General features: G+C 46.0%; 1 protein-coding gene across 2 annotated transcripts in view; it reads right to left on the reverse strand.

Moving 5' to 3' along the window:
- Positions 1-9,171: 9,171 nt before the first annotated feature.
- LOC142575619 (neprilysin-2-like) overlaps positions 9,172-13,415 on the reverse strand; it is a 63,643-nt gene continuing 59,399 nt past the window's right edge. For both annotated transcript variants that reach the window (XM_075685126.1, XM_075685125.1), the window contains 5 exons: positions 12,805-12,920; positions 11,509-11,571; positions 10,610-10,708; positions 10,075-10,181; positions 9,172-9,354 (listed from right to left, as the gene is read on the reverse strand). In XM_075685126.1, coding sequence (XP_075541241.1) covers positions 9,237-9,354; positions 10,075-10,181; positions 10,610-10,708; positions 11,509-11,571; positions 12,805-12,920 — 503 coding nt within the window. In that variant the 3' untranslated portion in view covers positions 9,172-9,236. The remainder of the gene's footprint in view (positions 9,355-10,074; positions 10,182-10,609; positions 10,709-11,508; positions 11,572-12,804; positions 12,921-13,415) is intronic.

The raw sequence follows: 13,415 nt of genomic DNA on the forward strand, positions 1-13,415 counted from the left end.
TGCAATCTACGTAGCGTACACTTTCAAAAACTTGCGAGCGATGTGCCGCGTGAACGAAAAAAGCTATAGTAAACCACGTACATATGTAGACATTCATTGTGTTGCGAGAGGCATCTTTGGGTAGACGGCGTGAGGACCAAAAACGTTGCCGTGAACGGAACAGATCTATACGCGTGCAACGTTCACAGATATGTTTTGAAAGAAGTGTCCTTGGTAACAAACCTAACGCAACAACAACAAAAAAAGGTGAGTGGTGCCTGCCGAAGGTGAGTCGCATTTTCAGTTATCTGGGCAACACCACTCACATAAGAAATTATTTGCGCGAGTTTAATAGCACTGGTAGCGCCGACTGCCCTTTACCTTTCTCAGTGACTGAGAGCAACGTCGCTAGGTTGTACTGATTTATAGTATGCAACGCACTCACCAAACTAATCGTTACGGCAACGAAAGAAATAAAGTTCTACAGAAAATTCAGTTGCATAGTCAATTTTTTCAGCACCGCTCTAAGCTTTATTCTGAAAACACTCCCTCTTGTTAAAGCCGCAGCATGGGTCACTGTAAGTGGCATCTTTTCCCGAAGAACATTTGCGTTCGACAGTCCTGCTCGTCTAGTTTTTCATACAACTTGCCACGTCCAAACCGCTTCGTTGATGTTCAACGCCTTGTACGAATATAAGGATCCTGCTCGACAATGCAGATCTTCTAAACACGCCAATGTGAGAAGTTCGTGAACCTTACATGGCTCAGAAGCTTGCCTCTGCTCGCCGCAAGAGCTTCTCCTGAATAACAGGTGTTTTTGCAGCAGCTGCGGTTCCCACTAGCGCCCATGGAGAGCGAAAGTCGCATCTAAAACGTAGCTAAAATAACGTATAAGTGAAGTCGAGCAGTCTTAAAAACTACATTGAGCATCTACATATTCTCTTTAAAGAAAAAAAAAAGGGAAAACGAAGAGAGCAAAACAAGATTGCCAGGGAAAAAAGCTCTGAGAGATCAGTAATATCAAAGTCATTATTAGTTGTCCTTGATAGCGAGAGATGGCATCAGCAGTACCGAAACAGACACTTCTAGTGAGAAGATTTTTCTGAGAAACAAACAAGCTGTTGTAACATCCGCATGGAACAGCGTAAATGGGGCATTCCGTCTTCAGAAGCACCATTCCTGCGGAACCATTTCTTCGATTCTGTCAACACATCCGATCGACATTATATAATGGTGTCGTTAACGCTATTTAAAGACATTGTCACACGTCCTATTTTGTGGGGATGTTTGTACCAGTTTACGCTACCCTCTTACTTCACTCATAAAAAAAGTTTGCACCCTTTGGGGCCTATCTTGTCTCCCAACAATAATTGCCATCTGCCTTGCTTGCGTTTCCTTTTTCGAAAACTCAACGCTCGCTACTTTCCAGAATGCTAAATAATGCTGATAGCCCGCAAGCTGTTCGTGACTTGCAAGTACCAGCTCGCAGCGGTAGAGAAAGGAAATACGGGAAAAACAGATGGCGATTATCGTTGTGGGGCAAGATAAGCACCAAACGGTGTAAATTTTTAAAAGAGTCTTCCTTTACAAAAATATTCAATGGACATCGGCATGAGCACTGTTCTTACTTTACCAAAGCTAAGGAGAAAATAGTTTGCAGTGAGTATTCCTTGACAGATAAGTCGAAATTGCGGAGAAAGATCTTGGCAAACATCAGTATTACTGGAATAGTTCACTCATCGCGAAGGAATAAAAACATTGGTTATATTTTTTTCTATCGGTGTTCATGTTTTACTTCATCTATTTTTTGCCACTTCATTTTGCACCTGCACTGCACTGAACACAATGTTTTGAAGAGGAAGTGAAGAGCGCTCGTACAAACACCATCTATCAGTGTCATTTTACTTAAAATTTTGACAAATTTTTCAGAAGTCATTTTCTGCAGGGTTACATTTTATCTCAGCGCAATGTACAAGACATGTCGCAGAAAACCATCTGGCCATTAGAAGTGTGGGGAGATTTGTCCGAGGAAATATTTTGACGCCATCTACATGGACAGTATTCTACAACTGGCTAAAGTTGTTTTTGTATACATTAAGGAGTCGTCGTTACAACGATAAGGTCGAAACCGGTGCGCTTAAGCCTTCTCTTGCAGCCCCATCTTCGTTCACATACAAGCCGCTCTCATAATGATAGGCTAAAGAAACGAACATGTTGTAATATAACATTAAAAAAGTACAGGTGTTTACGAGGAGGAGGAGGAGACAAAGGAGAGGAAAGACAGGGAGGTTAGCCAGTGTAAGTACCGGCTGGCTACCCTGTGCTGGGGAAAGGGGTAAAGGGAATAAAAGGAGAAAGAAGAAGAGGGAAAAAAATGGAAAAAAAAGAGAAAATTCACACAGTAACGCGAAACTACGCGATACAACGTTCAAAGGCGGTCGCACAATTCGCAGTTCCTTAAAAACTTCAACAGAGCCCTTAAGGCCTTCAGTGCCGAAGCCCGTCTGGACCAATGTCCTAGAGCTTTTTCCTCTGTAAAGGGGCGATTGTCCAGTTTTGCGAGAGCGGTCACGAGCACTTTTCTTCGCACTGCGTAACGGGGACAGTCACATAGGAGGTGTTGAATCGTCTCCTCGCAGCCGCAGGTGTCACAAGTAGGGCTGTCGGCCATGCCAATGCGGAATGAATATGAGTTCGTGAATGCCACGCCGAGCCACAGGCGGCACAGAAGTGTTGCTTCCGCTCGTGGCAACCCTGGTGGTAGGCGGAGTTGCAGACGTGGATCCAATTTGTGGAGACGTGCGTTCGTGAAATCACTGGTGTTCCACAGATTCTGCGTAAGCTCGCGGGCGAGGGAGCGAAGACTTGTGGCTGCGTCTGTTCTTGACAGCGGTATGGGTATAATCTGGGCACCATCATGAGCCGACCGGGCAGCGTCATCCGCACTGTCATTTCCTGAAATTCCACAGTGTCCCGGTATCCACTGGTAGATGATGTTGTGTCCCTTGTTGATTGCGTGATGGTGGAGCAGTCGGATGTCTGCGACTAGGTGCTCATTTGGTCCATGGTTGAAAGGAGACATCAGACACTGAAGAGCTGCCTTTGAGTCACATAAGATGGACCATGAATGTGATGATTTGTGAACTATAAACTCCAGAGCAGCACGGATAGCTGCGAGTTCTGCAGCCGTCGATGACGTAATGTGAGATGTCTTGAACTTGAGGGTGACGCACTCTGCGGGAATCACCACTGCTCCAGCAGAACTATTAGAGGATACAGAACCGTCTGTGTAAACATGGATGCGTCCTCTGTGCTGTTCATGTAGCACTGAAAGCACGGTTTGTTTGAGGGCGAAAGTGGACATCTCCGTTTTCCTTTTGATACCGGGAATAGCAAGAAGAGCCTGGAGTGGATGGAGGCACCACAGCGGTTGAGGTGGTCGTGCTGCAGGCGTGAAGTTTGATGGTAAAATTCCATGGTTGGCGGCAATAATCTTGCTAAACGCTGAACGAGGTCGAGCGGCAGGAAGGGAGGCGAGATGATGCGATGGAAGGCGGGCGAAGTGCCTGATATGCATCCTTAAAGTGTCGACTTGAAGATACGTGTTGATGGGGTGGTCATGCGCGATGGCTATTGTTGCAGCCGTGGACGCACATCTGGGAAGACCAAGGCAAATTCGCAGAGCTTGCGCTTGTACAGATTGGAGGGCACGGAGGTTGGTCTTGCCGGTCCCACCCAGTACAGGTAAGCTATAGCGCAGGAGACCGAGGAACAGTGCGTTATAGAGTTGGAGCATCGCTCTCACAGACGCACCCCATGACTTGCCCGCAAGAAATCTGAGCACGTGGGTTATCATGACTAATTTCCTTTTTAGGTAGGATATTTGAGGACTCCAGGAAAGGTCGCGATCTATTATCACTCCTAGAAACCGGTGCGTCTTCTCGTAGGCAATTGGCTGTCCATTAATTCTTATAACGTACGGTTTCATTGCTTTACGCGTGAAAGCGACTATAGAGCACTTCTCGCAGGACAGCTCCAGACCTCGTGCTCGAAGATAACCTGATGTTAGTGTGGTCGCTTTTTGAAGTCTGGCGCGCACCTGAGGACGCGTCGCTCCTGATGACCAAATGCATATATCGTCTGCATAGATCGACACATGGACGGATTCCGGAAGGGTATGGACCAGGTCGATGAGCACCAGGTTAAATAGAGTGGGGCTCAAAACTCCGCCTTGTGGTACGCCTCGGTACGTGTTGCGTTGTGATGACGCACCGTCCTCTGTTTGCACAAAGAATGACCTGTCCTTCAAGAAGCTGGATATCCACCGAAAAACAAGGCCGCCTAGGCCGACCTCACCCAAGGCGTCCAGGATGGCTTGATGGGTTACGTTGTCATATGCGCCTTTGACATCCAGGAACATCGCCGCTGACAGTCTCCTGAGGCTTTTTTCGTGCTGAACAGACGAGACAAGATCTATAACGTTGTCTATAGAAGAGCGTCCGCGTCGAAAGCCTGCCATAGCGTCAGGATATAACCGGTAGTGTTCTAGATACCACTCTAGACGCGTCAGCACCATCCTCTCCATCACCTTCCCTAGACAACTGGCCAGAGCAATGGGACGATAAGACGCCACATCTAGGGGTGATTTACCTGGCTTGAGCAAAGGCACAAGGCGGCTGGACTTCCATGCAGCCGGAACTTCTCCATCACGCCATGAATTATTGTACACGTCTAGAAGTGCATGCCGGGCTGTGTGACCGAGGTTTCCAAGAGCTGCGTATGTCACCCCGTCAGGCCCAGGCGATGAGGAACGTCTGCACGCTGCCAACGCCGCCTGCAACTCCTCGATGGAAAACAGATTGTCCATACGAGAATCCCGCGAAATTGGAACATCACGGGGATCACGTATAGCAAACGATGGCGGTAAACCAGCAACTTTGAAACAGAAGTCCTCCGCTACGTCGATCTCTCTGCGACCTTGGTAGAGAGCCAGGCATTTGAAGGGGTGGCGTTGTTGCGGTGATGTTCGAAGACCACGCACTGTTCTCCATATATGTGACAGGGGTTTACGTGGATCAAGGGTATCACAGAAGGTCTTCCATCTTAGAGACTGCAGGGAGTTAATCCGACGCTGGATCTTCTTCTGTATGCGTCTCGCCTCCCGTAGGTCGTAGATGGACTTGGTGCGCCTGTACCTTCTTTCCGCGCGACGGCGGATTGCTCGAAGCCGCTCCAATTCAGCTTCGAATTCAGAAAATTTAGGAATAGGCCTGAAAGATCTTGTTGCTTCTTGAGCAGCAGCGTTAATTAGCTTCTCGATGTTGCCAGGCAGACAGTCCTGGATCTCTTGGCAATTCTTCTCCATGAGCAATGTGTATTTAGGCCAGTCGATGTGATGAAGAACTGTAGTAGAGTGTGACTTGCGCATGCCGTCGATTTTGACATATGTTGGAACGTGGTCACTACCATGCGTTTCGTTGTCCGTGAACCATTTCACACTGGCACTGAGGCATCTTGAAACAAATGTCAAGTCCAGGCAGCTGCTGTATGTCAATCCCCGCAGAAAAGTGGGACTGCCATCATTTAGGCAGCAGAGCTCATGGTCCGACGCGAAGGATAGTACACGTCTGCCTCGACAGTCCATCTTTAAGCTTCCCCATAGCGGATGATGCGCATTGAAGTCGCCGGTAATAACCCATGGTCCAGGTGTCGCTGTTAAAATTGCACCCAGTCGTGCGTTGTCAAATCGACTATTAGGTGAAATGTAGGCACCTATGAGCGTGAGTGCGACGTTCTTGCATTTTATAGTCAAACACACATACTGATTGTCGTCATCAGGTGCCACTGGGTGTAAAACATATGTGAAATCGCATCTGATATAAACAATGACTTTGCTGCGGTCGGTACAGGTGGCAGACATGAAAGCTTCATATCCTGATAGGCGGATGGCGCTCTCAACGTTGGGTTCACAAATGACGATGATTGGAAATTTGTTCTTAAAAACAAACGGACGAAAGTCCGAAATACGCGATTTAATGCCTCTGACATTCCATTGGAAGATAGACGCTTCCTTGACCTCTTTAAGGAACGAATGTAGAGGAGCAGCCATGGTGCTTCTCAAGACCGGACAGTACCGGATACAGGGCATCCAGTATTTGAAGTGCGCCTCGAGCCGCCGGAGTGTGTATGGCGGTCAGCAGTGCTCGTAGCGTGTTCATAAGGGCCCTTATCATGGTGACAACTTGTTTGTCGTTGTCTTGGTTGCTGCCAGAAGGTGAAGCATGATTCGGCGAGCGTGCTACATCTTGTCGCTCCGCTGGTGGATCTAGCCGTGGCAATGGCGGCCACTCTTCGCTTGAGGCAATGATATGGGAGACATTCTGCTGAGTAATCTCATTGCTGCTATTGCTAGTTGTATGCAGAAGTTGCTGGACTGTCAGTGGACACGGTGCATCCTTAGCAATAGCAGTGGGTTTCCTAGATCTCCGGCGACGTGAACGTCGACGTCGCACCTTAGCGGCAGCCTCCCTGTGCGAGGAACCATCCCTGACCATTTGCCTCAAGACTTTCGCCTCATTTTTCACATGTGGGCAATTCTTCGATGTTGCATCGTGAGAGCCCTGACAATTTGCGCACTTTTGGTTTTCTGCACGACAGGCGTCGGAGCTGTGCGAGCCAGAGCACCGTGAGCATACGGCAGCGTTTGTGCAAACCGCACTAACGTGCCCTATCCTTTGACACTTCCTGCACTGAAGCGGCTTTGGCACAAAAGGCCGTACAATGTGTCGGAAGTGACCGACCTTGACGTGGGACGGTAGGCTGTCTCCTTTGAAAGTTAACTTGACACACTGCGAGTTTCCCAGGCGGCGGGCTTGCAATATGGCAATTCCCTCTGTCGCCGGCTTGATGAGTATATGCAGGTCAGCATCGCTTATGGAATTATCTACGTCATACACAACGCCGGCCGTAGAGTCATGATGGTCTTGTTTATAGCAGCGTACATTGATGCTATCCAGCACCTTAACGTTGCTCAGAATGTCTAGCGCGCTGCGGTTTGTGACATCTATAGCGAGGATGTTCTTACGGCCGTTGATCCTTATATCTTTGATCTGACCCGGAACAAGTGCCTCGAGCGATACAGATGTGGCTTGGCGGTTGATCCGGTTCAGATTGTCGCTAGCAGCCACAGGCACATATAAAATGGTGAGGTCTGATGGCTTTCGCGTCGGGATCACAGTTGCCTTACTTGTGGAAGGAGACGTCCTGACGAGCCTTCTCTTTGCTTTGTGCTTCGCTACGGGCACGAAGTCGCTGTCATCCGAGGTTTCATCACTGGTCCCTGAGTAGATCACAGTGTCCTCGCTGTAGGTGTCACTCGGGCGACTAGACCGCTTTCTCGGTGCGGTCGCTGTTGACGTAGAGGGACCAGGAACCTCTCCAGGCGACTCCACGTCCATCGCCGTAGTTAAGGGAGTGGCGTCTCCCACAAAGTAGCTTTAAATTCTCAGAGACAAAAAGGCAGCGTTCCACACAGGACACTTCGTCGTCGTCCAGGTAAGCCGATGTACAGCAAAAGGTGTTTACGAGGTGTTTAGAAGGGCATAAGGCTGCTTCGTGGATACTAAATGACGCCTCCTACGAGACGTTATTAGGTATTTCGGAATTTACGTCCTGTTCAATGCTTCCTTTTAAACTGCGCCAAACTTTTCTAAATACGTCAGAAAGATTTCGGCTACGTCGTGGAAACACTTGCCACACCTCCTTGGAATTTAAAATATTCTGCTTCCCGTGCATTTGGCTGTAAAACCTTTACGTAACCAATTTACTAAAGTTTTGCATCGCATAGATTCAAACATGTGCTTTGGATGGGCCGATGTCGTTTGTCAACGGATTATCACTACTATCAAGTTATCAATCTGGCAAGACCTACCTATACGGTATGCATAATTTCTTGAATTTTGCCGTAGTTTCCCGTAATGATAGCGTTTTGTCAAATCATTTTTCGCGTGCGACGCCACTAGTGTCGTGCACTCTCAATTGTACGCGAGTGCCAATGTATGCATTGCAATACGTACGCTCATGCATTGTGGGGTCTCTCACACCCGTACTCTTGGGACAAAGGAACGACAACACAGTAGTGCAAACAATCACAAGGGCATTTATTGCACCTTTCATAGATCAGTGCCTGCTAGCCGAGTTGCTATCCACAAAACATGCCGATGGGCGCGCGACAAATCTACAAGTCTGACTCACCACGACCGGAAGCGAGCGAATATGTTCGCCCCATGCTGGATCCCAACGCCTGGTCCTTCGCGTGTATGGTCACGCGAATCGTGGCGCGTTCGAAGGCGGCCACGCGAGGCGGTCTCGCAGAAGCATCCCTCGGCGGCGCGCGGGATGTCCAAGCCGTTCGCCGACGCGCCGGGGAAGCGCCAGCCCGTCCTCCCCTGCGCCCCCAAGTAACCCTCGCCTGTCGGCGGCGTTAGCAGCGCAACACTCGCGCCATCTCTCGCACTGCGCTTCAACTACATCGACCGCCGCTGACGTCACGCAGGCCACGCGGCGAAGCCGCATTACAGGAGACGCGCCATGCGGGAAAAACATATCAGGGGACGCGCGAGAGTCGCGCATCCCCACAGCATACATAAATAAGCCAGTGGACTTGACGATTTCGACGACAGACGACTGTAGATGCCGCTATTACTGTGTTGGTTTCGGTGTTGCTTCTCTTTCTGGGCACTACTTCAATTAATGTAGAGTTAAATTGTTAAATCACGGTTTTGGCAGCGTTTGCCTCTTGCTGTCATTACCATGTGGCTGTATTGTGAATGACTGATATATATATATACTCCCACTTTTGCCTTGTTCTCCTTTCGCTCGTCATCTTGAATTTCTATCTCCCGTCTGCCCCGTGTTTTCCATAAATGGCCTAGTGACACCACCCCATCCATAGCGCATCACTGGGAAACAACCGAAGGTGTCTATCTCTAATGCACAGAGAGTAGCGAATAATCATAGAGATAATCATGTGTTTGGTCACCTAGACGTCTACAGCTACGAGTAAAAGGAAACAACAACAACAACAACAAAGGCAGGATATGCGCAAGTCACACATATTTTACAGGAGCAAAAGCACTGTGATTTGAGGGATTCATTCATATATGGTCAAGTTAATTTTGACAAATGTGAGGGTTAATTTAAGGTTTATTTCATTTATCAGAAATAGGTGCCCGTAAAGGTGCTCGACCCAACTTCAGTCAACATCCATCGTTCGGTAATTTCTCTTCCGGAACCAAGTTACACGTGTCGTTGAGAGTTCCGTTGCAACTGAAGGTTTCGTTGAACTTGTGGTAGATGGACACAACTTCGTTCAAGCTGTAAAACAAAATAAATATAAGTGCCACACACGCACGTCAAGTCAATGTTATTTTTCATTCCGTATTTTCTGAGAGTGTCTATACCAGCTGTGCTAAAAATAATTTGCCTAACCATCAAAGCCACTCTTATAGTGAGAGGAGGCTTCGTAAGACAGGAAAGTTGCCAAAAACAAAAGACGGAGGGTGGGGGGGGGGGGGGCGACGCCACCGTTACGTTCTCGCACCAGCCCATCGTATTGTCCTGTGTTTTAAAGTCGTGTACTCAGGCGTAGTTAACTTTCTTTATCGGTAAAAATGAACTCCAATTCATTTTTGAAGTGCCAAAGACCTTATATGGCAAGTTTGTAGAAATTTTGCTCAGCCTTAAACGTCAATAAAAGTACACAAAAAAAAAAATCCGTGACGTTCCGCTGACATACCGGCGCTGGGCTGCGACACCAAATTAAAAATAAATGATATATTGACTTTACGGGGCTGTTTTTCTAATAAGCAACCTAATACAGCAAAGTTAACAGCGCTCTGAAGGAATACTTCATGAATATGAACTGATTTAGTGTCCCCTTAATGCAGCGGTAAAAATGAAGGCTACGGCATAACACGAAAGAATACCGGTAATTTTTTTTCCTGAACGCGCTCATGATACCATTGTTTCGACTATCTGCAAGAACCGCTAATAACTACGTCTTGAACGACAGCAAAAAAACACTCAGTGAAGTACCTTTTTGGGAAGGAGATTCCTTCATCATCCGCTCTTGCTTGGACAGGCTTCACCGTTTTCTTGACTTCACTTAAATCGTTTTCATTTACGCTGTACGGACAGTATAGCTGTGAAGTAACGACATTCATAAGTTAAAATAATTTCACTAAACAGCATACGCTTGATCCGCTTGAAGGAACATGCGAAGATAAAGAGCCACGCTGCAAACGTTCGAAGAATAATCGATTCATTGCCAATTGTCTTTGCTATTCGACAGCTAATTCTTGGCATGCAGTTGATTTCGCAGAATAAAGATTTACCAATATATACGGCCCTCAAGTGATTGATTTTATCGTATATTCGTTTGTCGAGCTTCAAGCCTGCCTCAAAGGCGTGACGTCGGTCCGCGCCTTCTTGTGATTTGCAGGTGCCTCGACAGGCATCATTCGTTGCTGTTATGTGTCGTAGTAGCAAAGCAGTGGTTTATACGAAGAAAACAAAAGTCAAAAAGCAAGAATAGTAAAAGTTTATGCAAGGGCATGCATATTTTACTCACACTTCCAAAGAAAGTAAAGAATATCTTGTCCTCGGTGTTCAGCGTCTCGTTATCTAGTAAAAACGGTCCGCTGTAGCTGTTTTTGCTTCGTTCTAGTGCCTGCAACATGAGCGGCGTGAAATAAATTACCTTATTTTATCCACACCCCGTATTTATTGTTGTTGTTACTGAATATAGTCACATACCCAATTCATTTCACTTTACCACAATGAGAATATTATTGATGAATAATAGTGAGCAACCACTGCTGCAGAATTATTAACTGCCTTCACGCTTGTTAGCAACCCTTCTCAATTGAGGGGGAGGTTCTCAAGACAAATTTACCCAACTTCACGTCACTTTTGCGATATGCCACTGTGACTGAATGGTTACGACTTTCTCCTGATAAGCACGAGGTCCGGATTTGCTGATTGGCTGCGACTTGTGCATTCTTCTGGAAATTTCTTTCAAACTATTTCGTTTATTGAGATTTTTCTGCTCGTTAAACAATCCTGGGCTGTCATAAATTATATTGTCTATGACAGCCAAGCTGATCCTTCAAGACGTAATTGACACTATCAGGTAATTACTAACTGATGGGACTACGAACTGCGCGAGTAATCATTCTAAAGGTTTTGAATTCGTGCTTCTTCAAATGTACTTTCTTAATAAATCCATAATTAGCAATTGATCATAAATGATTTCATCGCAGTTTACTTCCAAAATATCGGAATGTACCGGAGAAGCTTGTTTTGACTATCTACCACAGAAATCCAGAAGTGCGATCTTAAATGTTGAATGATACTCATTACGTAACATTGGCTTTCTTCCCTATTTCCCCACATTCCCCATTTCTTGAACTTTTCTTTGAGAGGTATTCATTGACCCAGGACTCAAGCGCTCGGAACGCACATACTAACCGTGTACGATACCCGTACTCCAACGTAATCGTGTAGCTTCTGATGGCTCGCACTGTAACACTCCTGTGAAATGAAGACGAAAGAAGGAAATACATTCGTTATCTGTGCCTGCCGCTACTAAAACAACATGCTGCATGCACGCGTTACGTGACCGTGAACGTGGCTTCATGTTATCAGTGACAGTAATAATCACCATGAAAATGTGTCTTTCCTTTGTTTGATGCTTTTTATTAAGCTTCACGCTTTACATAAACAGTCGCGCAACAGTCACTTCCTTAGCGACGTGTTTCCCATAATATCGTCGAGCAGCGACTTCAATCTATATCAGTTCATGCACACAGGGGTGGTTTATCTCGATGCCATCATGCCTGTATTTTGAGGAAGCAACGACGCCTGACACTGAGAAATAATAATTGTATGGCTCGTTACGCGCTTGTTTCAGAAAAAAAAAAGGTGGGTGGTCCGTGACACTTGGCGTCCACACATCCCCGCAAGAAAATGAAATATCTGCCTTCCTTCAACGAAACGTACCCGGCAGGAGTGGATCTAATTCGTGATCAGATTATCTCTGTCGCAAAGTGCCCGATTGTCGGAAAGTGGCGATTCCCTCCCAAATTTTAAATATTCTTATAATTCGACCAACATAGTCGTCACAATCTAGGAACGGATAATGTTTCCTTCATCGGTATTTTCAAACATAATTTTAAATGAACTGCCAGATTAAGCTACGAAAACCGCCAATACTGCGCCTCTGTTGCGTCGTGATACCGCTCCTAAAATCTCGAGAGAGAAAGGCAGTTCAGTGTTTGTTAAAAGCTAAGTACCTCAGCCCTATTATATGCTGTCCTTGCTGTTTCAGATAGGCTGATCAAAATGATAAAAAGTGGACAAGGATATAACTAAAAAAACCTAGGAATAAGCAAACAAGGCAAGCTTTGGGACAGACGTATATAGGGACAACATCGGAGCCACGAAAGCGTTGCTGTTATGCTTACGTCCTACAGGACTTATAATTCTTTTAATCAACATCACTAACTGTTCTTTTGCCAAGATCCCTAACTGATCTCTAAATAGGGCAATTCTCAAACAAAATGCCCATATTAAATTTTATACCACGACTAAAAGAGACTAATTACTTGACAAGCATGTTTCGCATTATAATGCAATGAACGAAACCCATAATAATGTCTACCCAAGGACCAATAAGTGAGCGTCCTCATAACATCAACCTTATATGAGTAGTTACTCAAACTTTATGTATAATAATGCTATATAAAAGATTAAACATTCACTTACTCCTTTGTCACTGCATTGTTCGGAATTGTTCAAGCATTGAGAGTTCTTGCAGAATTCCGTCGTTGTCTGATCATCCCAGAATTCTGTTTTGACTACGCTCCCGTTTACGCGCTTTTCTGCGTAATATGAAAATATACGTTAATAATTTGCAGAATGCTTCAAGTTCATACATAGAGTTTGAGACGCCTGGATTTGGTATTAAAGCATTAGTGGGACCATCTACAGAATAGTATACCACGGACCACAACCATGTTACTATGAATTCTTTATAGAAACTATAGAAGCGATGAATGCGAAAGAACACATAGAAGCACTAATTTATAAGTTGTTAAGTCAAACAACAACATTAAGTATATACATGATGATGGAACAAGTAGCGCACTGCCAAGCCATTTCTTTTCAATTTCAGCGATGACATTCTGTGATCTCCTCCCTGCTTTAAGTATGCTCATCTCCGTTCTGGCTAGTTTTTGCAGAAGGCATATAATAACTTTACACTGCACAATGCCATTCTGCTGGCCACAATGACTTGGCAAGTGAATTTTTTCTGCGTACTCTGTTTTCACAGGCCTGACTCTCAACTTTGCAGGTAGAGCCATCCCTTAACGAAG

This window comes from Dermacentor variabilis, chromosome 3, assembly GCF_050947875.1.
Source record: "Dermacentor variabilis isolate Ectoservices chromosome 3, ASM5094787v1, whole genome shotgun sequence".
Taxonomy (NCBI): Eukaryota; Metazoa; Arthropoda; class Arachnida; order Ixodida; family Ixodidae; genus Dermacentor; species Dermacentor variabilis.